Source organism: Entelurus aequoreus, linkage group LG07 (genome assembly GCF_033978785.1).
Source record: "Entelurus aequoreus isolate RoL-2023_Sb linkage group LG07, RoL_Eaeq_v1.1, whole genome shotgun sequence".
Lineage (NCBI taxonomy): Eukaryota > Metazoa > Chordata > Actinopteri > Syngnathiformes > Syngnathidae > Entelurus > Entelurus aequoreus.
Window position 1 is genome coordinate 27736341 of NC_084737.1, and position 25325 is coordinate 27761665.

The following is a 25325-nucleotide window of genomic DNA, read 5'->3' on the forward strand; positions in this document are numbered from 1 at the left end:
AATCATTAAAGAACACGTCTTTTTTTTTTTAAATGCTTGGAAGATGCGGCTAATGGGAGTCACCGTTGTAGCCTTCAAAGCCCTCTAAAACAACTTCCAAAACCCTCGATCAGCGTTTTAGTAACAGACACATTCATAACATTATGTAATATGTACCGTATTTTGGTAATTTTAAGCATCGCCGGAACTGATTTCCTCAGCTCAGTTATTTCCACAGCAGCTAACTTCCGGCAACAAATGTCTGTCCTACTTCCGGAAACAAATGCAAGTGTTTTCTAATCATGGCAAATTTGGTAACATCTATCAATTTTCTACCGCTTGTCCCTCTCGGAGTCGCGGGGGTGATGGATACTATCCCAGCTGCACTCCAAAAACTGAAATCTAAGTAAGATTAAACATCTCAAATAAGGGTGATATTTGCTTATTTTCTGTCAGATAAGATAATTCTTCTCACTAAGCAGATTTTATGTTAGTGTTTTACTTGTTTTAAGGGTTTTGGTCCTAAATGATATCAGTAAAATATTACAGCGTGTAGCTGAGATTTTATGACCTATATTGAGGAAAACATGCTTGAAATTAGAATGTCAACTGTTGCAAAGCTGTGTCATTAACACTCACAAGTATAAAACTACTTTTTTAAAGTAATAATTTCTTACTTCAAGCATGAAAAAAAAATCATAATGCCGAGCGCATATCATTATGTCAAGATATTGGCACTAGCATTTACTTAATTTAAAAATATTTTTCAACATATTGAGCAAAAAGGTCTATTTTTTTTTTCTACCAAGAAAAGTGCACTAGTTATTAGTGAGAATGCACTTATTTTAAGGTATTTTTGGGTTCATTGAAGTTCACTAATTTTACTTGTTTTGGAAAGTCTTGACAAGTCGAATTTTCTTGTTCTATTGGCAGATAATTTTGCTTAGTTCAAATAAAATACCCCTAATTTTTGTAATTTTTTTTCTTGTTTTTGAACACTGACTTTTTGCAGTGTGCACTCAGGCGGAAGGCGGGTTACACTCTGGACAGGTCGCCACCTTATCACAGGGCCAACACAGATAGACAGACAACATTAACATTCACACAGTAGGGTCAATTTATTGTTGCCAATCAACCAGGTACATGTCTTTGGAGGTGGGAGGAAGCCAGAGTACCCGAAGGGAACCCACGCAGTCCCGGCCGGAGAGGACATGCAAACTCCCCACAGAAAGACCCCAAGCAAGGGATTGAACCCAGGACCTTTGTTTTGGTAACAGACTGTGAAATGTTATATATTTTTTATTTTTAACAAATGAGGATTCACAACCTTATCTTTTTGAAGCTGAATATACGGACGACAAACTGCTGCTTCTGGAAGCGAACACAAAGGAAATGTGAAACATTGGATCATACAGGAGCTGAGAGAGTAAGGTCGGCGTGACTTTGATGCTGTAAATGTAGAACTTGGAGCCATGCTATTTCAACATAAATGGAGTGCTTACCCAAAACAAATGTTCCCTGCCAGCTGGACCAAACACACGACTGTCCATGGAGTGAGTCACATTAATATTGAACATGATACACGCAGCACGTCATACGTGTTATTACAACTACAGTGCATACACTGTCTAGCTCGCAAAAAAAACATGAAAACGCGGGCTTTTACTTTACAGATACTGTAATGTCAAACCTTGGAAAAAAAGCTTCAGATATGCTCCTAAATGGTCATGGAATAACTTATCAAATTATAATTTTGGGGGAATTTTAGGCCATTTTAAAGAATCGAGAATCAGTTTCTATTGGGCATTAAACTTGTTTTGAAGTTGTTTTTACTGAAACATTTTATACATTGTTTTGACCTATCACAAATTTTTATGTTAATATATGCAAGTAATTTACTTCAGATTTTATTGTGCATTACAAACTCAAACACGATTCCGGTGCTGACGTAAAAGCTAGCTTATCTCTTGCCGTAGCTAGCTTTTACGGCTAATACCGAAGCATACCGACGTGTTACTCCGCTGGAAAAAGAGTTCCTCAGTGTTAGCTCTTACAATAACAATGTTTCCACAGCATTGTTATTATACAGGTTAGAGAACGTAAATTAAGTACTGTTGGCGGTTTTTGAATACATTTTTAAAGTGATTTAGAGATAGAATTGATTGCTCCCATTAGGTGCATTGCTCGCCACCTAGAAGAAGCTGATTTTTAACATGTTGGACTGCAAAAAATATAAATAAAAACATCTGCCTTCTTGTCTCTCATAACGATTGTGAGCAACTGGCAACGTTTTAAAAAAGTGCAGTTCCCATTCAAGTTTTAATTGTGATAAAGCTAGTCTTTTCTGTGAAAAGATGCCAGAACAGAATTATATCACAGTGGAGCCAAATACACTATCTCTTCACTTGATCCAGAGCAACCTCTCGCTCTTCCAAAGCACAAACACTCAGACACGTACGGCTCACCTTTCCCCCTCCCAGTTCCTTTTTCCTCCTTCTGTCTGCTTCTACTTGTCAGTTCTCTGCCGTTGGTAATGCAGGGTTTCCCCTACATGTAAACGATCGTGGCGCAACACCGCGGCGAAATTAACTCTGCCACAACTTCAAAATAAGATTTTTTTATTTTAAACATGTAAACAAATTTAAGTGATATAATGTATGAATGGATATACTGTATATAATCTAGTCACTTACTATCGGCTTTAATCCATCCATCCATTTTCTACCGCTTGTCCCGTTCGGGGTCGCGGGGGGTGCTGGAGCCTATCAGCTCAAATATTATAAAAACATTGCTAATTGCTTTATTTATATAAGTAAAAAAATGCATCTAAATCGCCTGTCAGAATGGTATTACCCAAGTGCGCACCTAAACAGAGTTGACACCCGGCAAAAGGTAACTACTCAGTGTAAACTACCCTAGTTATTTGACATTACTACCAACATAACGTCTACTTTATGCCGTGTCTACGAATCTCCGTTTGGACATCGCTGTGTGGAGTGTGCATGTGGTTTTCTTTGGGGCACTCCAGTTTCCTTCCACATTCCAAAAATATGCATTTGAGCTTCTTTGGAGATGGCAAATTGTCCATAGATATGAATGTTAGTGTTAAGGATTGTCTATATACAGTATATGTGCCTGCAATTAGCCTTTGCTAATTTGAATTAGCTTGTCTATGAGCTAGTACATTGTATGTTAGCATTAAGCTAGCAGCATTAGAGCTAAACCTTTATCCTGCATAATTGCATTGCTTTTTTCAGCTTATTACAAATTATATTATTAATCTAACGTTACTTCTACATGTATGTGCACTTCATATAATGTACTTTAAGTGTGGTTAGTTTTACAGTGACTTCATTGTGAAGAATTTCAATAAAACAAAGTTCTTTTTTTTTTTTTTAAATCTAGCTCAAAGAACTGTTTACATATTGCAACATTCCAGGAGTGCAGAATAAAGTGTAGCCTGTGTTACCTTTTACAATAAGCAGAAACAATTGAATATGCATTGAACAAAGAAAGAGAGTACAGTCTAAGTCAAATTCCTTGTGTTAAAGCTGATAGTGATTCTGATTGTATAGGAATTTAAAAAAATATTCTATTAATGGTATTATAATAACTCCATCCATCCATTTTCTACCGCTTATCCCTTTGGGGTCGCGGGGGGTGCTCGAGCCTATCTCAGCTGCATTCGGGCGGGAGGCGGGGTACACCCAGGACAAGTCGCCACCTCATCACAGGGCCAACACAGACAGACAGACAGACAACATTCACACTCACATTCACACACTAGGGCAAATTTAGTGTTGCCAATCAACCTATCCCCAGGTGCATGTCTTTGGAGGTGGGAGGAAGCCGGAGTACCCGGAGAGAACCCACGCAGTCACGGGGAGAACATGCAAACTCCACACAGAAAGATCCCGATCCCGGGATTGAACCCAGGACTGCTCAGGACCTTCGTATTGTGAGGCACATGCACTAACCCCTGTACCACCGTAACTCATAACACTAATATTTGCTTTTAAATGTACATAAAACATTTGTGTAGCCTTTTTAAAAGAAAATTAATGCATCATTGGAACTCAAAATTATCATGTCATATTGACCACGCCGCCACCACCATGTACTGTATATAGGGGAAATCTCAGGGAAACACTGTAATGTGTGTGCATTTTACTTTTTTAAATGTTTATTATTGTAGCAATATGATTGTTGAAGTTAAGGATTTTTGTGATTGTGTTTGTGAGAGGGCACCATAGTGACTTCAGTGTGTGTGCGTGTTGGCAGAGTAGAGCATACAGCAGCTTCTTCTTGTTGACTTTTTAATTACACAGAAAGTTGATCCATCACCCTCTTGTTATGTTTATTTGATATTCAGTGCTGTATATCATGTTATATTGTGTTCACAAGTGTACAAACCTTAGGTAAAATACAGACTTTTGGCTGGAACCCGTTATTCATATTTACATTGTTTCTTATGGGGAACTATACAAACTTTTCTATTTACAAACCATGTTCAAGAACCAATTAAGTTTGTAAATTGAGGTTCCACTGTTGCTGTAGTCATCCTTTATCATGTGAACTAAACAATCTTAAAATATAAACATCTTCCCTTCTTGTAACACCATATAAAATTTGATACTGTATGAATTTTCTTAAAGGATACATTTTGATACTTTTGGAGAGGGCGGGGTGAGGAGGGTTTGAATCGCAATCTTGGAACGCCTTCACAAACAAACGTGTTTTATATCAATAATTGTTCTATGGATGATGGTGCCCCCGTTTTAATAGTAAGAACAGCTAAACTGCAAAACACAAGCACATTGAAATATCTAATGACAAATATCAGTCCATTCTTGCCACTGACCTTCTTCGATGGTTCTCTCTATTGGCTGTCCATCTAAAGTAGTTTCTCCAGCCAGCTGGGCGAAAAATTCTTTCTTCAATCGTGTGTGACACTTCCTTTGTCGCACCATGAAGCCTCCAATTCCTGGTGCAATTTGTTCATACATTATCCACAAATATTTATAAAACATGTTTGACAAATTAATATTTTAAAATAATGTGACATTACCAGGCCTGTAAGGTTTGCGTTTTCTTTTTTTTCCATCTTCCATATCCTCCAACCCCCCTTTGAGACCTTCGCATTCAGCTCCGCCATCTGCACCTCCATCAGCACCACCTTCTCTGTCAGGGCTCCCGGGGTTCTCCATTTTAGTGTCACAATCCATAGACTCCCCACAGACTAGATCAATAAGAGCACATGGAGTTAACACAGCAGCACAAATATGACTGTTCAGCAGCCGATGGAGGAGTAAACTATGTGTCAACCTTTTCCTTCTTCCCCTTCTCCTTCCTCCCTCACATCCATTCCATCTGGCACACCTTCACAACACAAAGTGCCAAGACGGGAGCGCCGCTGACGTCTCTTTAGCAGAGGGGACATGGATATGGTTCGTAGCAGGGACATCCCTGATTCTGTCAGCCAAACACCCTCTAAGCGGTAGAACTGAGGCTCTGTAACGTTGCATTTGAAATTGTGACTTGAGAAAGATGGGTAATGGTGAATGCAGCAGCAATAAAACAAAAAAGGAGGAAGCAAATTCCACTGACCTGGCTCCTTGATCTTTATTGAGGCCATAAAGGAAGACTCAACTACAGTGACGAAATGGGTAGAAAATGCAATAGGAAATTATGTATTGAGTTCAAACAGTGATCCCCTTTATATGCTTGCAGTTTTATTATTTTAAATTAATGTATGGTTTTGACTCACCAACAGGTTTTGGAACATACGGGCTGCAAGATGTACATGCAAAGCCTTCATCAGAAGCTTGTTCCACTTCATCTTCCGTGTATAAACTTTCACATACGGCATGGACCCATCTTTACAGAATCACAGAAATACATAGCGATATATGACATTTATAATAACTCACATGAAGCAGACACTTGATGAATTAATAATAGCTAATTTTTTTTTTCTTCCCTTTTCCCTGCAAGACATCATTAGTGACCACCTAATAAATGATGTATTTGATTTTTAACGCATGTAGTAGATGTAATGCGCAGCACCTACCGATCGCAGTGCTGACACTGCAGGAGCAACTCCTCCTCCATGAAGTTCTCTCTACATACTGGGCAAGCAACGAGGCTGGCACAGGGTCCACAGTGGGTGTAGTTATTCTGCCACTCGCAGTGGAAACCTGGTGAGTTGGAGCCACACTGTACACAACACACACACCTGCAAAAAAGGTACAGAAAGACAATACAAAATAAAATATGTGCCAAAAGAAGCTGATTATCTTTTTTTATTTTGCTATGAATGAGGGTTGGGCCTCTGAATCACAAATGCAGGGTCTGATGAATAGTTTACATAAATGCAAATTTCTATTGGACACTATTCAAATACACAAGACTGAACAAAGATTTCAATTTTTTTTTTTCCTTTACCATTTGCATTTCCAACCGCCCTTGGGTACTGTGTGTAGGGGCGGGTCCAAGCAATAAGTGTGATAGCTGACATCACAGTCATCGCAAAGCAGCAGACGGGAAGGATCGGAAGCCTTTCCACATACTTCACACACAATACATTCCAAACAGCGCCAGCCCTTGCGGAGCATCATTTTGGTGATCTGTGGAAAATGTCAATTTTAGATCTACACTTGCAAATGACTTGGATTAATGAAAATGACAATAAGAGGGCAATATTGCACTTACTTTGCTGTTCACACAGTAAGGATGGTAACACTGAGCACACTGTGCACAAGCTAATAACTGCCCCTCTGCACCCTTTCCAAAACTGCCACAAACAACACACATATCCTAAACACATAAGACAAAAGGAAAAAGAAAATGTTGAAATTAACTGACTGTGCTATTAAAAACCCATGAATTAATTAAAGAAGGTTATACCTGAAGCAGAACAAATTTATCGGTGTTTGAGAAAAGAACCACTGTGTTCTGCATGGTGTCATCTTCCTCCTCCTCCTCCTCTTTACTTATTCCAGTGTCTGTGGTCATGCTAAGCTGTAGACAAAGAACCAAATACAAAAATCAAAGCTATTCCATAAAATGCAAATGGTATACAAAGTTTGTCTCACCAAAAAGGCATCAATGCAAGAGGCCATGGCTTTGAGGCGAGACCTCCCGCCGCGCCCTCTGCCTCCACCGCCCCCTCTGGGCCGCCGCTTCCCAGGGAAACTATTGCTTCGACCCTGCACGACAGCAGTGTAGTCAGGACTATTACATCAAATTGTTACAATATCGCTAAATCCAAATAAAGAGTGACCTCTGACCTGTTTGACCCGTGAGCGTCCGGGGGATCCCCGACGTTTCACCTTCTCTCCGTCACTTTGCAAGAGTTCAAAGGGAAGCGAGTCATCTGTTTCTGTGAGCAGGTTATCAATGTGACAGCGGGAAGCCGATATAAGGTCCATGGAGAGTTGATGATCCGGTTCTCCGGGAGAGCCCAAGAAGCCACTGCTACTCTCATCTCCGTGGCTCATATTGGACAACTCATCCAGCAGTGACTGCGGGTTAACCTCATGCTCCTGTGGTTCCTGTTTTATTTCCACATCGTGCACTTCTTCTTTCATTTGCTCATCGTCATCTTCATCGTCCTCCTCTTCAGAGTGATTAAGTAGCCGCTCCTCCATGTTTACAGTAGAAGGCCCTTCTCGAGTGACTGGTGATAAAGAAAGATGAAAAGACGACTGCTGGCGTTTGTTCTGCTCATCCGAGAGAGGTGCATGCTGTTTTTTCGCCACATATGCTTGAGAAGATGAGAACTTTGACAGAGTCTTACTGAATGGTTCAGAACCAGACTTGAACAACTCCACCTTCTCCCTATTTTCAGGGCCCTGGTGCTTAGCTTCTGATTTAGGATTTTGGGACAGTCTCTCAGCAGTAGGATACTGCAGAGAGTCAGCTTGGATCACCTGGCTCACTGCCTTCTCTGCTCTCCTTTCATCAGCAGATACACAAGAGGGACCTTGTTCTGTTGAGCACTCTCCATCTAGAATCAAGGAATGCATGTTATTACTTTAATAACTTACAAATCTGTCATTAGTTACGGCATGCTTTGTGTCCATGTGCAAATATGTAGGCCAGGGGTTCTGTTCTCAAACAAAGCAGCAGACCCCTCTGAAGTGCATACTTTTTCTATCTTCAGCTCCTCCTTCAAGGTTTTGTCAACTACATCGGCGGTATCCGCACCTGAAGTAACAACTAGTTAACTTACTCAACACACATTTGATAATGGTACATGTATTTGTAATTAGATAGGAGACCTTGCGCAGTCATTGTTCAAAAGAGAGCGGATATATTTTTGGCAGTACGTGAAACATGACGCACAGGACAGGCTAGTGAGGCGCAAACGCATCTCTCAGCTGTACTGAAACGATATCTCTCTTTAGATCCAGCCAATGTTATAACAAATGCAATTTTAAATGGCGGACTCGTGAAAAAACATATATGGAGATATCAGCTGACGGAACTAAGGGAAAATACGTCACGAAAGTTTCAAATTCCTAGCGGTTTGTTTGGAAAGAAGCAAAAGTATTTTATTATTATCTGCGGCACTCTTCCATGGTTTGAAATCAATATTTTGTGAATTATTGGAATCCTAAATACACAAAAATAGAAAGTTGGTTTTGCATAATATGACTTTTTAAAGTCGTTTTCAGTTGTTAAGAACACAGGGTTTAGACAGATACGGAATGTAATGATACCCCAAGAAGTTCCTTCTTGTGCCCATGTTAGCCAGATAATACCATCTCTTTATGAAAAAAATAAAATTTTATATACAAAAAAATGTCAAATCGTTCAACCTGCTACTGTTGCACTTGTCTGTAGCTTTGCACTTTTATAAAAAAGGAAACTAGTGAACTTTACTTTTGTATCACTGTAATTCATTTCATACATTTTTACTTTTTTGAATAGTTTGTCAAGATAGTTAGCAACATAACTCAAAAAGTTATGGCAGATGTTCATGAAACTTACAGGAAATGCCTTAAGTGGTATAATGCCTTAAGTGGTATAAAGGAACAACTGCAAGCAAGTAAGTAAGCAAGTGTGTGTGTGTGTGTGTGTGTGTGTGTGTGTGTGTGTGTGTGTGTGTGTGTGTGTGTGTGTGTGTGTGTGTTTGCTAGCAGCAGGCCAAGACAAAGACAGTGGATGACATACAAGAGTGATCATTTATTTATTTTAATGCGCAATAGCTAGCTCAAAAAAAGTTCCAGTCCAAATCCACCATCTGAATTCAGGATTTAAAAAAAAAAAATTTTTTTAAACATCAGGAGGTAGAGCTTGGCGGAGGTTTACACTCTGAGTGCTTCTCTAGTTCCATATACATTTATATTTTATGATGTGATATTTTACACTAGCTCTTTCAGTAATATTTGTTATTTTTATTTTATTTGAATCGTAATTATTGGATAAGAAATTAACCGAACCATAACTTTAGTATAGCAGTACGTATTGAGCCGTGAGTATGGCATACAGTTACAGCCCGATCATTTGAGGTATTATTTTTGTATTCCACCCAAACTAATATATTATATTGTTTGTTTTGTTTTTTATTTACCTAGGTCCATTGGTGTTGCTTCTTCAGCCCTCATCTCTGATGCATCTCCCTGGCTTTGTGTCTCCTCAGGTACGTCCATCTGCTCTCCCATCGTCATGTCTGTTTGGATTCTGTCTGTTTGGATTGTCATCTCTACCAACTGTGTATGTCCTTCAGCCTCAACCTCATCAGCTGCCTCTGCAGTTTGCGTCAGCGCCATGTACCCCTCAGTGAGATGCTCTTGCGGATGACGATCCTCCTTACATAGCAGGCATACGCTCTTTACTTCTGGGAGCTCACCAGGTAAAGCACACTCACTGTGCACCCACCTGAGATCATAAACACAGAATATTTTACAATGAGTGATAGAGTCAAGCATGACGGAAACCTACAGTTGAAAAGTCAATGATCTAACCTGTGACATAAGCTGCAGCACTGAAGAGCAACAAGTGGGTTTGCAGCTTTGCTGCAGACGCCACACACCGAGCTACGCTGACACTGGCAGGCCTGACACACAGCATAGTTGTCAAACCACTGAGCCAAACCTGGCACCACGAGTCCACGGACCCCACACCCCATACAGACACGACACCTCTGGCATGATACAAATAACAGAGTCAACCACATGATCAAAAAAGACCAAGAATTTGACGGGGAGACGCAATTTCAAGTAAGTTAACAGTGAAATTAATTTCCAGGAAAGGCCATGCTTAAAAGGTGTCGACTTACTTTGCATTTCCATGGATCTGTAGGGAGAGAATCCATGGCTGGTTGGAGACAGAAAGTGTGGTAGCCCTTATCACAGGCATCACATACTAACATTTTGGAGTCTTCACCTGGTTGTCTGAGGAATGACAACATCAATCAATAACTATAGGTAATGAGTTATCAACTACAACAGTATTCGTAAAAAGCTCAAATGTACTCACCTGCAAGTCTGGCACACTTTACACTCTGGGCACTGCCATCCTGCCCGCTGGATGGGCGCAGCCCCAATCTCTAAACAGGCCGCATGATAATGGAGGCCACAACCCGTACAGAACAGCAAGTCTGTGAGCTCTCCCACCGAGTCGCACACTGCACACCAAGCTTCTTCTCCTGCTGTAAAAGTAAAAAAAATAGAATTATATGAGCCAATGCTGGTTGTAGTTCCAACAAAAAGATTGTAAAAGCTAGAGAATGTACTGCAAAGCTGCAATAGTTGGCGATATAATGTATTTTATCTTAAAAACTAAGGTTTTGGTGTCACACCCAAACTCATTTTAAGGACGTACAACAATAAGCTCCACACTGCTGTGGCAACAAGTGTAGTTTTGGAGAAATAGGAAGTTTCTGACAGTGGAACAAAGAAAACTGTGATGTTTCATAAACCAATTAAACTACTTCTGCCAAAAGTAAACAATGATTCTCAACCAAAATCCAAGATGAAAAAAAATGACAACACATTTCAGATTCACGGTGCATGTGGTAGAAGATGACAAAAGACCTATTGTAATGTGTACCACCTAAATTTTTCAAGTGGAAACCTTGTGAATAAAGAAGGCCGAAAATAAAACTAAACTAAGTAATACTAAACCAGTGCATATAAACCAATTCATGATGATCAATAATATCTACCTTCATTGAATTGGTGTTAGCATCTTCAATGCACAAAATGTTTCAAAGTTGCCACCTACATTCTTCATTTTCCCTGTATGCAGCACTTGCTGGAAAAAGTTTGGACAACCCTTGCTGTAGGTTGTGCGTATATCTGCCATCGACTAAAACAACTAAAACTCTATTACATGGATCTGTGAATATGCTGTGCTAAAAAACTAAAAGATGAAAGACTACTTAAGATAGACATTTAAGCCATTTTTAACAAAATATCTATGTTAAATGTAACACTTTAGCAGAAAAGCAGATTTAAAAAAATATATAATAACTATTAATCGTCACAACCATTGCATGTGCAATTTTGTTTTGTATACACTGTGTAGTTAGGTGTAAAAATCCTGAAAATATTAGTTTTTCTTACCCAGCTCTTCTGCCTTGTCTATGTGCTGTGGACAGAGAAGGGCCAACTGCTTCATAGATAGGAAGGAACCACTCGCTGCCGCACATGGAAAGTGGTAAAATGTTGAACAGCCCTCAGCATGGCAACGAATGGTTGCCCCAAGCCTTTTACAGTATTCACAAAGCTGCAACAAACCAATGTTAAAAATCAACCAGTAATAATGAATGAAACACTTAATCCCAATATTTTCCTTTGAAAGTGCACTTACCCGCTGCGTCCCTGAGATAACAGCCTTATCCACATTCTCCAACTCGCCGTCATCCATTTGTTTAACTCCTTCTGACCACACCGCACACCAGTGATGAACCCAACAACCCCCTGTTTATTACAATATCATTAGTCAAATATCCACACAAAACTCAATTTTCTTACATACAGTATTCTTCTTCTACTTAACTAAAATTGAATGCAAGTTATATTTAGTACTGTTGGGATTTTAACCTGAGTCATCAAAGAGTGATGCCACAGAAGGGGCATTCGAAAATCCAATGGAAGACAAATCATCATTTCCAGGCTGGGGCAGAGGTAAAGCTGATGGCTGGAGGGTAGATCGTTCCAATGTTGGCCCAAAGCGCCTCAGTTCCCGTTGTCCATGAAGGCTGCGCTCCACACAGTTGCAAAGAGCACAAGCCCTCACGCTCTTTCTATTCAGACACCAACAACCAAAGATTCAGTATTTGATTTTGTCAACTGTGAGAAGCTTTGTTGGGAACATTTTGAAGGAGCTTACATAGGTGTAGTTGAAGAGGCTGCAGTAGCACCGGACACATCCTCAGCAGCAGGAAGAGCTTGGGACTCGCCATCAGAGGAGGCATGTTGCTTAACAGCAGCATTGTCATCAGCTGAAAAATAAACAAACACTGTAGTAAACTTTATCTACAAAAAGTTAGCAGGATGACAATGTATTTCACAGCACATGACTTATCTGCCATGGTATTGCATACTAAAAGGGGAACTGCACTTTATTTATTTTGCATATCGTTTAAAATCATTATGAAAGACATGACGACAAATGTATTTCATTTTCAATGCATTCTAAATATATGCGATCAAAAGTCTGTTTACAATTGAGCCTATGGGAGCCGCTCTATTCTGCCTATTAAGCCCTTAAAGACATTCAAACACCTCCATTAAAGTTTCATATACATGATGTAAGCAAATGTATAATGTAGTAAGGGGCACATTTATAATAACATGGAGGCCTGGGGTCGCGGGGGGTGCTGGAGCCTATCTCAGCTGCATTCGGGCAGAAGGCGTGGTGCACCCTGGACCAGTCGCCAGCTCATTGCTGGTCCAACACAGATAAACAACATACCTTGTGTAAATGATTCCATCATAGCAAGGTGATTTTTAGCCCGTTATTTGTTGTTGCGTCTTGTTTGCCTTGTAAAGAATTGTACATCCCGCACTCGGTTGGAAACTTCGGTTTCAGATGCTGCAACAAGTTCGTTGTGCTGATACCTTGAAACAACCTTTGCTCCGGGCAGTCACTTGTTTTACGCCTGTTGCCGCAAAACCAAATTACTGACAACACTTTTCTTTTCTTTGGAACAAACTTCATTAGCCGTGTTTTGCTATGTGTGCCGCTGGGGAAGTAAGGGCAAGCTACAGAAGCTCTGGAGGGGCAAAAAGTATGCCGGAACAAGAAGAGAAAAAAACATGTATTTGATTTTAAAATCGTCTGCAACAAAAAAGTTGAATATAGTGATAAAATCGATATATCGCCCAGGCCTAATAACATGTAATATTTACGTATTTTCAATCAATTCCTTTATTGTCATTGTCATAATAACACTTAAAGGCCTACTGAAATGATTTTTTTTTTTATTTAAACAGGGATAGCAGATCCATTCTATGTGTCATACTTGATCATTTCGCGATATTGCCATATTTTTGCTGAAAGGATTTAGTATAGAACAACGACGATAAAGTTCGCAACTTTTGGTCTCTGATAAAAAAAAGCCTTGCCCCTACCGGAAGTAGCGTGACGACACCGGAGGAAGGACTGCTCATATTTTCCTATTGTTTACACCAGCAGCAAGAGCGATTCGGACCGAGAAAGCGACGATTACCCCATTAATTTGAGCGAGGATGAAAGATTCGTGGATGAGGAACGTGAAAGTGAAGGACTAGCGTGCAGTGCAGAACGTATCTTTTTTCGTTCTGATCGTGACTTAGGTACAAGGGTTCATTGGATTCCACACTCTCTCCTTTTTCTATTGTGGATCACGGATTTGTATTTTAAACCACCTCGGATACTATATCCTCTTGAAAATGAGAGTCGAGAACACGAAATGGACATTCACAGTGACTTTTATCTCCACGACAATACATCGGTGAAGCTCTTTAGCTACTGAGCTAACGTGATAGCATCGGGGTTTACTGCATATAGAAACAAAACAAATAAGTCACTGACTGGAAGGATAGACAGAAGATCAACAATACTACCAAACTCTGGACATGTAACTACACGGTTAATGCTTTCCAGCTTGGCGAAGCCTAGCAATGCTGTTGCTAACAACGCCATTGAAGCTAACTTAGCTACGGAACCTCGACAGAGCTATGCTAAAAACATTAGCTCTGCACCTACGCCAGCTCTCATCTGCTCATCACGACCCGTGCTCACCTGCATTCCAGCGATCGACGATACGACGAAGGACTTCACCCGATCACCGATGCGGTTGGCGGTCCGGAGACGGAGGAAGTCAAGGTGAGGTCGTTCGGCTAGCGCGTCTGCTATCCTCAAAGTGCTCCTGGTTGTGTTGCTGTAGTCTGCCGCTAATATACCGATCGCACCTACAGCTTTCTTCTTTGCAGTCTCCGTTGTTCATTAAACAAATTGCAAAAGATTCACCAACACAGATGTCCAGAATACTGTGGAATTTTGGGATGAAAACAGGGCTTTTTTGTATTGGATTCAATGGGTCCGAATACTTCCGTATCAACCGTTGACGTCACGCGCATACGTCATCATATCTAGACGTTTTGAACCGGAAGTGTGGCGGGAAATTTAAAATTGCACTTTATAAGTTAACCCGGCCGTATTGGCATGTGTTGCAATGTTAAGATTTCATCATTGATATATAAACTATCAGACTGCGTGGTCGGTAGTAGTGGGTTTCAGTAGGCCTTTAAGTCATACATGTCAAAGAGATTTTGTTTGGGTTTCGTCTAGCGGCATAGAAACTGCATTGATGTGTAGGTTTGCAATAGTTTACATTTTAGCATTGTCAAGAAGATCGCGATAAGAGGGGTTGTGGGGGTGGGAACAGTCAGATGTCAGGTGGGTGTTACGTTGATGTTGCAGCAATGCAATGTCCAGAGCACAATTATTGAGGTGGTGAAGAGTGAGGTAATAAGATGGTCGGGGCAGTAAGGGGCAGGCTGTTCATTTAGCAGTCTCACAGCCTGGGGATACAGACTGTGATACATTCTGGTGGTCCTGGTGCGAATCGATCTATGCCTGATCTATATATTTTGCTCATTTTAAGCATACCCTGCGCATTAATTTCAAAAACGCATCACAAAGTTTGCTTTTTTACCCCACTACATCACTGATTTCTACTCACTGCAGACTTTGGGAGCCAACAAACTTAATAAGACATCACTTAGTACTGTGTAAGGTCTGCCGTCATTAGGATGTCGACTGCTAGGATATTCATATATTGCCATTTCAATGAAGAATGACTCAATCCTCGCGAAGAAAAACGGGGTGAAACCAAGCATCTTGTCATGTCGTTCTTACAATTTCCAGGTCTAAATTGGCTGTCACAGTGTACTAACTTGTCAGGATACGTTCTCGTTCTTCAACGATTCAGGTGAGAGGCATGATTTATGATCTACAATAAAGTTTGACAAGCAAGGAAGCAGCTGATCAGCCGATCATGTCAACATTGGCACTTAAGCTCACAATCACGGTGCCGCTATAAATAGCTTGTCTGGGTTAGCGCTTATAATAACGATAACAAAAACACTAGGTTAATATTCAAATCAAGAAATGTAAATGGAGTATTGTTGTCTGTATTTGGATGTTTTTTTTATTGAGTTGTATGGCTAGAATAGAGGACCTTCGATTGGCTCCGCTGTAAGCAGACTTTTATTTACGAGTTAAAATGCATTAAAAAAAACACATCTGTTGTTGTGTCTTTCATAATGATTGTGAACGATAGAAAAAATTCCACAAAAAGTGCAATTCCTCTTAAAGTGAAGTATGATTATTATTATTATTATTATTATTATCAAAGAAGTCAATGTGTTAATATAATCAGTTTTAAGAAACTGTTTAAACTTAGTGTTTACAAAGTGCAAGTAAGAATCTTGAACCTTAATAATAAATCAGGTATATGCAACCATGGTCATGTAGATCAGTGGTCCCCAACCTTTTTGGAACCGCGGGGGGGGGGGGGGGGGGTTGTTGTTGTTTTTTTTGTCATAAAAAAATACAATCATGTGTGCTTACGGACTGTATCCCTGCAGACTGTATTGATCTATATTGATATATAATGTAGGAACCAGAAATATTAATAACAGCAAGAAACAACCCTTTTGTGTGAATGAGTGTAAATGGGGGAGGGAGGTTTTTTGGGTTGGTGCGCTAATTGTAAGTGTGTCTTTTGTTTTTTATGTTGATTTAATAAAAATTTAAAATTAAAAAAATATTTTTTATTTCTTGTGCGGCCCGGTACCAATCGATCCACGGCCCGGTGGTTGGGGACCACTGATGTAGATTATAACTAATTTACTAACTCATTGATAACTTTTTATTAATGTCAATTTATTTTGTATTATTATGTATGTATATATCTATGTTATGTTGAATACAGGAAGTTAACAAAAGTATCAGTGCTAGTTGTGAAATGGAAAAGGGGTAGGATTAAATAAACTCTGCTTCTTCTTACTCCTTTTCGGAAATGTTGAGCTTTGTGTGACACTGTAAATATGTGCTGTAATAATGTGTAATCATGTTTCCATGTTCGAAATAAATATAACATTCTGTTATTACCTGTTGGCTCAGACTCGCTCTCTTCGCAGTTTGATTTCTGCTCGTCCATCCCCCAAGCTGATTCTGACCTCCTTGACAGAGATCTGCAATTTGGAAACGTAGATGCTATTTACAAAGCATCCTTACGGTTTGTAAACATTGATATAACCTAACCAAAACAATGAGTTTGTCAATAATGGCCACTGCAAACAGGTAGCATGGCTCATTACAAGTCTTCCTGTACAGATTATGTGCTAACAAGCGTGCATATATTGTATTAACTATCGTGAACTATATTGAATAAGCATGCTATGACAAAAACTTGTCAATTTACGCTCACCATGCTAGTCGTTTAAAACCCCATACAATGCATCCAGGTATATACAAATATATATGCGCAAAAATATCATGCAGTCTTCTTAAAATGATAAAAATAGCACGCGTGTTGCGGTGTTACATCAGAATCAATTCATAACATGTTTATTCACCAAACATTGCATAATACAAACCGTAAAAGATATATGCAGTAAGAGACATGCAGTAATAATTGACGGGGCGTATCGTATGCATTAAAAAAATAACCATAATTGAGGATACACAAAGAAAACACAACTTCCGTGTTGAAAACTTCCTGTTGCAGCAGTGTTGTCGTGCGGAACAAGAGTGCCCTACACTTTAGTTCCGCCCTGAGTCTCATGCCATTGCCTAAGTACAGTAAATCAAACAATGCGGGACTCGATCCTTTCTCGCCATTGTTTTCCAATAACATGAGGTCGTCTTAGGGTCGTGTTTGCTGGTGACCTTGCATTCTGTAGTGTTCATGTACGGAAAGAGTGGAAAAGGGCAACTTAGTACACAGCTGCAGGCATTTCCATGCATGATCGTTAATCTCCCAATGTCAGAAAATAGATGAACGTCTGCAGCGCAGCCAGGCCAATGCCGACGTAGAAGTGTGACATAATGAATTCGGTAACTTACATCAGGTAGCCAGCAAGTTCCAAAAACATTTCTGATTTGAATCGAACGATCATTAGATACTATTTATTACACGCGTTTCGTTGGGCAGTTGTAGTAAGAAACTGGGCTGAGAAGTGAACGGCTTTCACGTGTTTTCAAGGCATGTGAGATTACGGTTTAATAGCAACATTCAATGCATCAATCTGATAAGGACGTCGGTCACACGTATATTCAACTAAATTGCAAGTGACGGCTTTAGAAATGAGCTAAATACAAAAACAAGACACCATAAGCGAAAATAATGTTTATCGAAAGTAAAGAGTATATTGGGCGGACGAGCACAGTGAGACAACATTTATTATAAAAATATACTTCGAAATAAATATGACAGTCGAAGCTCACTTCTCGATAACCATAGCATAGCATGTGAACTATATAGTTAAGTCAATTAATGAGCTAAATAGTTTCTACAAATGTATTCGGTAGTGTTGACTTGGTGGCCAAGTGGCGTCTTGTTTAGCTATACACCAACATTGAAAGTGTAAGGAAATTAACTTTTAATGTCATTTTATATGCGGTCTTTTTTGCTGATATAAACAAAACGCATCTGCATGTTGTTGCCATGACCCAAAAAATAATTTTCCAGCTCGCTAATAACAACCGTTGCCATAATTGCTCAATGTAAACACCGAGTGCAGGGTTTAGAACGCGCCCAGCACATAGCCCGGTTCATATCCAAAGCGACGGACCGAAACGGAAAATCCACCAACTATCAATGGTGACGTAGCAGCTAAGTGTCCCGGAGAATAAAACTACAAAAAGTACCTCCGCTATAATGCATAACTGCCTTTACTTGAATAAATGGCCTGCGATAACCCAGAGGAAAATATCCCGTAGCGCGTAACCACACAACATTATTCAACCTGAAGTTAGCGCTCAGGTAACACGGCTAGTTCTCCAGCAAGTAGACAGCGTCATCTGCTTCGAGCTAATAGCTACGTGCTAGCGATAGCCGAGCCTACAATACCCGGTCTAAGGTCAGGGTTAGTGTGTCTCTATTCGTGCCTGGCACGGAAAGTTGGAAAACGTAACAATTGCAGCAACTGACCTTACGAAAACAATATCGTCTCCGCGTACATCAGCAACATCCAAAGAGCCGCACAGCTTCCCGTAATGCTGATGGTCGCTTCATTTTATGTACCGGACTAACGCTGCGGCGAGCCGGCTGGAAGGAGAGTGGGGGAAGTGCACGTCGGCGGAAGGCAAGCTGTGCGTTTTGTGCTGCGAGCTTCTCGACTACACGGACGGCGGTGGGGTTAGCAGGCAGAGCACCACTCCGGCCTTGTGGCCAGGGAGCTGAGAAGCAGTTCTATTCCTCACCCAGCACACTTAAACCGTTCACCATCCTCCTCCAGCTAACACTTATGGATTTAGCTCGGATGCTAACAACTGGCTAGCTAACGCGCTGTGCTGGAATCCTACTTGCGCGATTCACGATGAGACATTATAATTTCTTGCACAAACACATTCATACTTTATTCAATAACGCTCTCTGCGCGGACACTTTTTCTTTTGCCTATTAGCGCACAACTTGGTTTGCGGCTGCATGCACACTTCTTATTGCGCCAAACGTAATCAGGTCAAAAACAACTTGGGTGTCAAATCCACGCTACGTTCAAATCATGTCGTTTTTCCCCTGCTTTTTCAAGTTGGCAAGGAGAGCATAGAAACGAACACTGGATATTAGGTCATGCATTTTCCAAAACATGGAACCCATTTTAATTAGTGTTTTAATTGCAGCATCACGATGCATGCCTCAGCCTGTGGCCTTGTAGGTGATTGTACTCTGCAGAAAGGGCACTATTGGGGATGCATTTTCCTTTAATTACCATTAATTGTGTTTTGCTGAATCGCTGCAGTTGCATGCCCAATAGAGTTCTATAGCAGTGGTTTTTAACCTGGGTTCGATCGAACCCTAGGGGTTCGGTGAGTCGGCGGAGGTCAAAACACACCTGACTCATCGTGTAAATACAAACTTCTCCATATCGGTGTATTACGGATACGGCTACATTTGACTGATTTGCAGGTGTGTAATTTGTTGTGAGTTTATGCACTGTGTTGGTTTTGTTCTTTGAACAAGGTGATGTTCATGCACGGTTCATTTTATGCACCAGAAAAAAAATCATGGCAACACTTTAGTATGGGGAACATATTCACTATTAATTAGTTGCTTATTAACATGCAAATTAGTAACATATTGGCTCTTAACTAGTCATTATTAAGTGTTTATTAATACCTTATTCGGCATGACCTTATTATAACCCTAACCCTGAACCTAACCCTCTAACCCTAACCTGAACCTTAACCCTAAACAAATAACTCTAAATTAAGTCTTTGTTACTTAGAATATGTTCCCCTAGTGTCCAAAAAACTCAAAATTAAGTCTTTGTTACTTAGAATATGTTCCCCATACTAAAGTGTTACCAAAAACATATAATAACTTTGTCTTGAATTTGAAAAAAAAGGAGGGTTTGGTGAATGCGCATATGAAACTGGTGGGGTTCGGTACCTCCAACAAGGTTAAGAACCACTGCTCTATAGACTCAAAAACTTACCATGAATTGCACTGAGCCTAGTCAATAAAATCCGCTACACCTCCCTGATACCGAAGTACATGTCAGACTACTTCCTTAATGACCGCCATAACCACAACACCAGGGGGAGCTCCACTAACCACGTTAAACCCAGATTCCGAACTAACAAAGGTCTTAACTCATTGTCCTTCTATGCCACATTAATTTGGAATGTACAACAGGTGTAAAAGAAAGGGCATCTCTATCCTCCTTCAAAACCGCACTAAAAGAACACCTCCAGGCAACTTCAACCCTAAACTAACACCCTCCCTTCCACCTCCTACCTCCCCGGATTGTAAATAATCAAATGTAGATACTTATTCTTATGCTTTCTGATCTCTCTCTCTCTCTCTATGTCCACTACTTGCTGTACATTTCCTACCAAGTCAGTCCTACACTGTTCCAATGTCCATTTCTCTGATGATGCAATTGTTGATGACTGAAGTTGTTGATATCAACCAAACCTAACCCCCCCTCCCCCTCCACATCCCACACCCCAGATTGTAAATAATGTAAATAATTCAATGTATATACTCTGATGATTATCTTGTGTGATGACTGTATTATGAAGATAGTATTTGTCTGTATCATGAATCAATTTAAGTGGACCCCGACTTAAACAAGTTGAAAAACTTATTCGGGTGTTACCATTTAGTGGTCAATTGTACGGAATATGTACTGAACTGTGCACTCTACTAATAAAAGTTTCAATCAATCAAAAACTCCTTTGTCCCACACACCATCAGACCGTACAACTCCTTTCTGGGGAGGAGAGAGGGCACTAGGATGCCAGGGGACGCAAAGCAATAATAATACTGAAATTAACAGTGCAGTACATTTTAAAGGTGCAATATGCACATCACATCTTTCATATAATCGACAGTATTACCGTTTTTTCCCCTCTTCATAACATGGTCACTACTGCCTAGTTTCTCTTGTTATATTCTTATTTTTACAGTTATATTTTTATTCTTATTGTTACTTTTTATTTGTATTATTATTGTTATATTTTATATTATTTCCATTTATACCTCCATTATTTACTTTTTAAATTCTATCTAAAATCTGTACAATGCTGCTGGAATTTTAATTTTCCTGAGGGAACTCTCCTGAAGGAATCAGTAAAGCACTATCTATCTAACTATGCACTAGGCTGGAGTCAGACAAAACACTGTGACATCACCTAGAATATGATAATGCCCCATCCATCCATTTTCTACCGCTTGTCCCTTTCGGGGTCGTGGGGGGTGCTGGAGCCTATCTCAGCTGCATTCGGGCGGTAGGCGGTGTACACTTAGACTTAGACTTCCTTTTATTGTCATTCAAATTTGAACTTTACAGTACGGATAAGAACGAAAATTCGTTGCATAAGCTCGTTGTAGTGCAGGATAAAAGAGCAATAAGGTGCAGATATAAATACATAGATTACTGTACAGATAAATATATTTCACTTTTGCATATGCATCCACGTTTATTGATGTATGTTATATTGTCTTCATATTACAGCGAGTTAATCCGTTTTTGGGGGGAATTGAGGGGATTATTATGATGCGTCCAAGAGTTTACGGCCTGAGAGAAGAAGCTGTTACAGAACCTGGAGGTTCTGCTACTGAGGCTGCTGAAACTCTTTCTAGAGTCCAGCAATGAAAACAGTCCTTGGTGGGGGTGGGAGGAGTCTCTGCAGATTTTCTGAGCTCTGGTCAGGCGGTGGGTTTTTGCGATCTCCTGGATAGGAGGAAGAGGAGTCCTGATGATCTTTTCCGCCGTCCTAACCACTCTCTGCAGAGACTTCCAGTCTGAGGCACTGCAGGCTCCAGTCCAGAGAGAGATGCAGTTGGTCAGTAGGCTCTCTATAGTGCCTCTGTAGAATGTGGTGAGAATGGGGGGAGGGAACTGTGCTCTGTACACTCTGGACAAGTCGCCACCTCATCACAGGGCTAACACAGATAGACAGGCAACATTCACACTCACATTCACACACGAGGGCCATTTTTTTTTGTGTCAATCAACCTATCCCCAGGTGCATGTCTTTGGAGGTGGGAGGAAGCCGGAGTACCCGGAGGGAACCCACTCAGTCACGGGGACAACATGCAAACTCCACAAAGAAAGACCCCAAACCCGGGGATCGAACCCAGGACCTTCGTATTGTGAGGCACTAACCCTTTTTTCACTGTGCTGCCCAATATGATCATGTAGAGGTACATATTAAAAGTGAAAGGAGGTGGATTTTGTATAATTTATTCAGGAAGCAAATACAAGCGGTCACAAAAGTTTTTGCCAAGCGAGTGAGAGCGGAGATCCGCCACCACAAGCCCAGGCAGTGTGCGTTATTACCACAGCGTGCTGAAAACCTCCAGAAGAAAGCAACTGAATCGTTATCAGTGAGTGCTAAGAAAACACAGTTAAGAGACACTCTTCTGTTGTTTGGCAACACTTTAAACACCTCTGGGGTAAGCGGTAGAAAATGGATGGATGGATGGATGGTTTACTTAGTTCGGGGCTCAGCAACCTGGGGCATTTTTTTTAAAAAGGATTGAAAATAGAAAAAGATGGGGAAATTTTTTTTTGTTTGTTTTAGCATGTTTTTTGTTTGAGGACCAACATGACACAAATCTTCCCAATTGTTAGAAAGCCCACTGTTTAGTATGTTTGTGTGTATTCTTCACTGATGAAAGTATTTGGTGAACATCGTTTTGTCCTACTCATTTTGTCGGTTTTTGAACTCACCATAGTGTGGACTGTGACGCAACAGTTACACGTAAAATCTTCCAGTCTTTCTATGTCTCATTTTGTCCACCAAAAGTTGTATGCTGTGCGTGTAAGCACAAAGGTGCACTTTGTTGATGTTATTGACTTGTTGGAGTGCTAATCAGGCATTTTTGGTCAGTGCATTACTGCAAGTTAATCAATGCTAACATGCTATTTAGGCTAGCTCTATGTACATATTGCATCATTATGCCCCATTTGTTGGTATATTTGAGCTCATTTAATATCCTTTACTTTTATCCTCTTTGCATATACTGTAATTTACTCATGCATGTCTCATGACACATTATCTGTATGTAATATTGGCTGCATTTCTGATAGTTTTTTGTGTGCCATGTTGTTCCAGACCACAGCAAACATTACCTAGCTTGCCAAAGATTGTAATAAATCTACTTGACCAAGACAGCCTGCCATTTCCTTCAACTTGGACATACACATCTATACCTTTTGGCCATTAAAAGCCAGTAATTTCCAGGAGTTATCTCACTTTCTGAGTAGTATCTGATTTACTAATGGTTTCTAATATTGTAAAAATGTGTAGAATAAATATTACATTTCAACATTTCTGTCAATAAAGATTTGCTTCAGCCTGCGTCATTTTGCTAGTAGGCTATTATTGCTAATATAGACACTTACGTCATGTGTTGCCTTCATTATAAGACTTATATACAGCTTTTATATTTTTTGCGGCTCCAGAGACTTGTTTTTTGTATTTTTGGTCCCATATGGCTCTTCAACGTTCTGGGTTGCCGACCCCTGACTTAGTTGACCAGGAAGGCAACTTGTGGCTTAGGAGTCATTTACTGAACGCACCTCTTTTTATTTTTATAGAAATAAGATGAACAAAATACCAAAAAACCCCCACAAAGATGTGTCTTTAAATATATGTTTTAGCCTTTATATTAGCTTAGTTCATTACAAAATAGAGGATGACATTGTTCTACCACAATATTAGAAATATATTACAAATATTAAATGCTTGACAGTTTGAAACAGTTTCCAATAAAGTAGCAAATTTAAAATGAAATGTGTTGAGGTTTTTTTTTACTTGTAAAGTGGTATCAAATAAGTATCGAACTGGTGAGAATTAATAGGTATCGATATCGACTACTAAAAAATTTGGTCGTGACAACCCTAATTCACATTACCCCTTTGTCATTCATTGAGGCTTTAATTCGTTTTATAATTAATAGTGTCAAACTTATTTTTGTACTTGTTAAGAGTGTTCTGTAGGAATGACAGTGCGCTCAATTAGTGTTTGTAGCACAGGTGTCAAACTCAAGTCCTCGGAGCCAGATCGCGCCCGCCACATCCTGGAAATAATATGTATTGATAAAGTACATTTTTTCTTACTAAATGTCTTTGTTATTTCCATTTTGATATTAAAACTACACATACTGCATGTAATTGCATTGTTTTTACATTGTACTATTATCTAATAATGCAACAATGTTTAATCCCAACTGGGGGTGGGATTAAAATTTATCTGCTTCCCACTCCCTTTCAGGCAAAACTGGACAATCATGCATTACATACTATACATTACCTTTTGCACTATATTAATTTATATTATTATGTGTGGTCAACTTTGTCCTTTTTTATGTCATTGCCTGAAATAAATAAATAAATGAAAACAAAAAATGAAAACAAAATGGTATATGATCATACACCCTCCCCGGATTGCTAATAATCAAATGTAAACAATCAAATGCAGATTCTTTTTCTTATGCCTTCTGATCTCTCTCTCTCTCTCTCTCTCTCTCTCTCTCTCTATGTCCACTACTTGATGTCCATATCCCCACCCCCCCCCCACCCCCCCAACCCACCCCCCCTCCACACTCCTGATTGTAAATAATGTAAATAATTCAATGTGATTATCTTGTGTGATGACTGTATTATGATGATAGTATATATGATAGTATATATCTGTATCATGAATCAATTTAAGTGGACCCCGACTTAAACAAGTTGAAAAACTTATTCGGGTGTTACCATTTAGTGGTCAATTGTACGGAATATGTACTTCACTGTGCAACCTACTAATAAAAGTCTCAATCAATCAATCAATCAATCAAACGTTCCAAATGTTTTTTTGTTAAAGTAAAGATAAAGATTTAAATATCTGCTTGACTTATGTCAAAGCAGGTTATCCATCAAATCATACACTGTAAAAAATAACAATATACTTTACCATAACATTCTGATGACCAGTTTTTTACCTTAAAAACAATTTCGGTAATGTTTTTCCCTTTACAATACTATACTATAAATAAAAAATTTTAATCTTATAATTAACTTTCGTACTGTTTTTTATGTAAGGTATACACTATAAAAACAACAACTGTAGATTTTACAGTAAAACAAATTGGCAGCTCTGTTGCATGAATTTTACCATAA

At 39.7% G+C, this 25325-nt stretch overlaps 1 protein-coding gene across 5 annotated transcripts in view; it reads right to left on the reverse strand.

Annotated features, from left to right (window-relative positions):
• kmt2d (lysine (K)-specific methyltransferase 2D) overlaps nt 1–18756 on the reverse strand; it is a 53261-nt gene extending 34505 nt beyond the window's left edge. For 3 of the 5 annotated variants that reach the window (XM_062053105.1, XM_062053106.1, XM_062053104.1), the window contains exons 1-21: nt 18638–18756; nt 16594–16676; nt 12322–12433; nt 12033–12235; nt 11800–11909; nt 11553–11715; nt 10465–10636; nt 10265–10379; nt 9951–10129; nt 9557–9864; nt 7269–7987; nt 7074–7187; nt 6886–6999; nt 6691–6795; nt 6424–6605; nt 6050–6214; nt 5747–5856; nt 5587–5628; nt 5305–5490; nt 5048–5218; nt 4841–4963 (exon numbers count right to left, since the gene is read on the reverse strand). In XM_062053105.1, coding sequence (XP_061909089.1) covers nt 4841–4963; nt 5048–5218; nt 5305–5490; nt 5587–5628; nt 5747–5856; nt 6050–6214; nt 6424–6605; nt 6691–6795; nt 6886–6999; nt 7074–7187; nt 7269–7987; nt 9557–9864; nt 9951–10129; nt 10265–10379; nt 10465–10636; nt 11553–11715; nt 11800–11909; nt 12033–12235; nt 12322–12433; nt 16594–16642 — 3442 coding nt within the window. In that variant the 5' untranslated portion in view covers nt 16643–16676; nt 18638–18756. The remainder of the gene's footprint in view (nt 1–4840; nt 4964–5047; nt 5219–5304; nt 5491–5586; nt 5629–5746; nt 5857–6049; nt 6215–6423; nt 6606–6690; nt 6796–6885; nt 7000–7073; nt 7188–7268; nt 7988–9556; nt 9865–9950; nt 10130–10264; nt 10380–10464; nt 10637–11552; nt 11716–11799; nt 11910–12032; nt 12236–12321; nt 12434–16593; nt 16677–18637) is intronic. The other 2 variants (XM_062053109.1, XM_062053108.1) reach the window with 2 other exon arrangements.
• Between the last annotated feature and the right edge of the window lie 6569 nt (nt 18757–25325).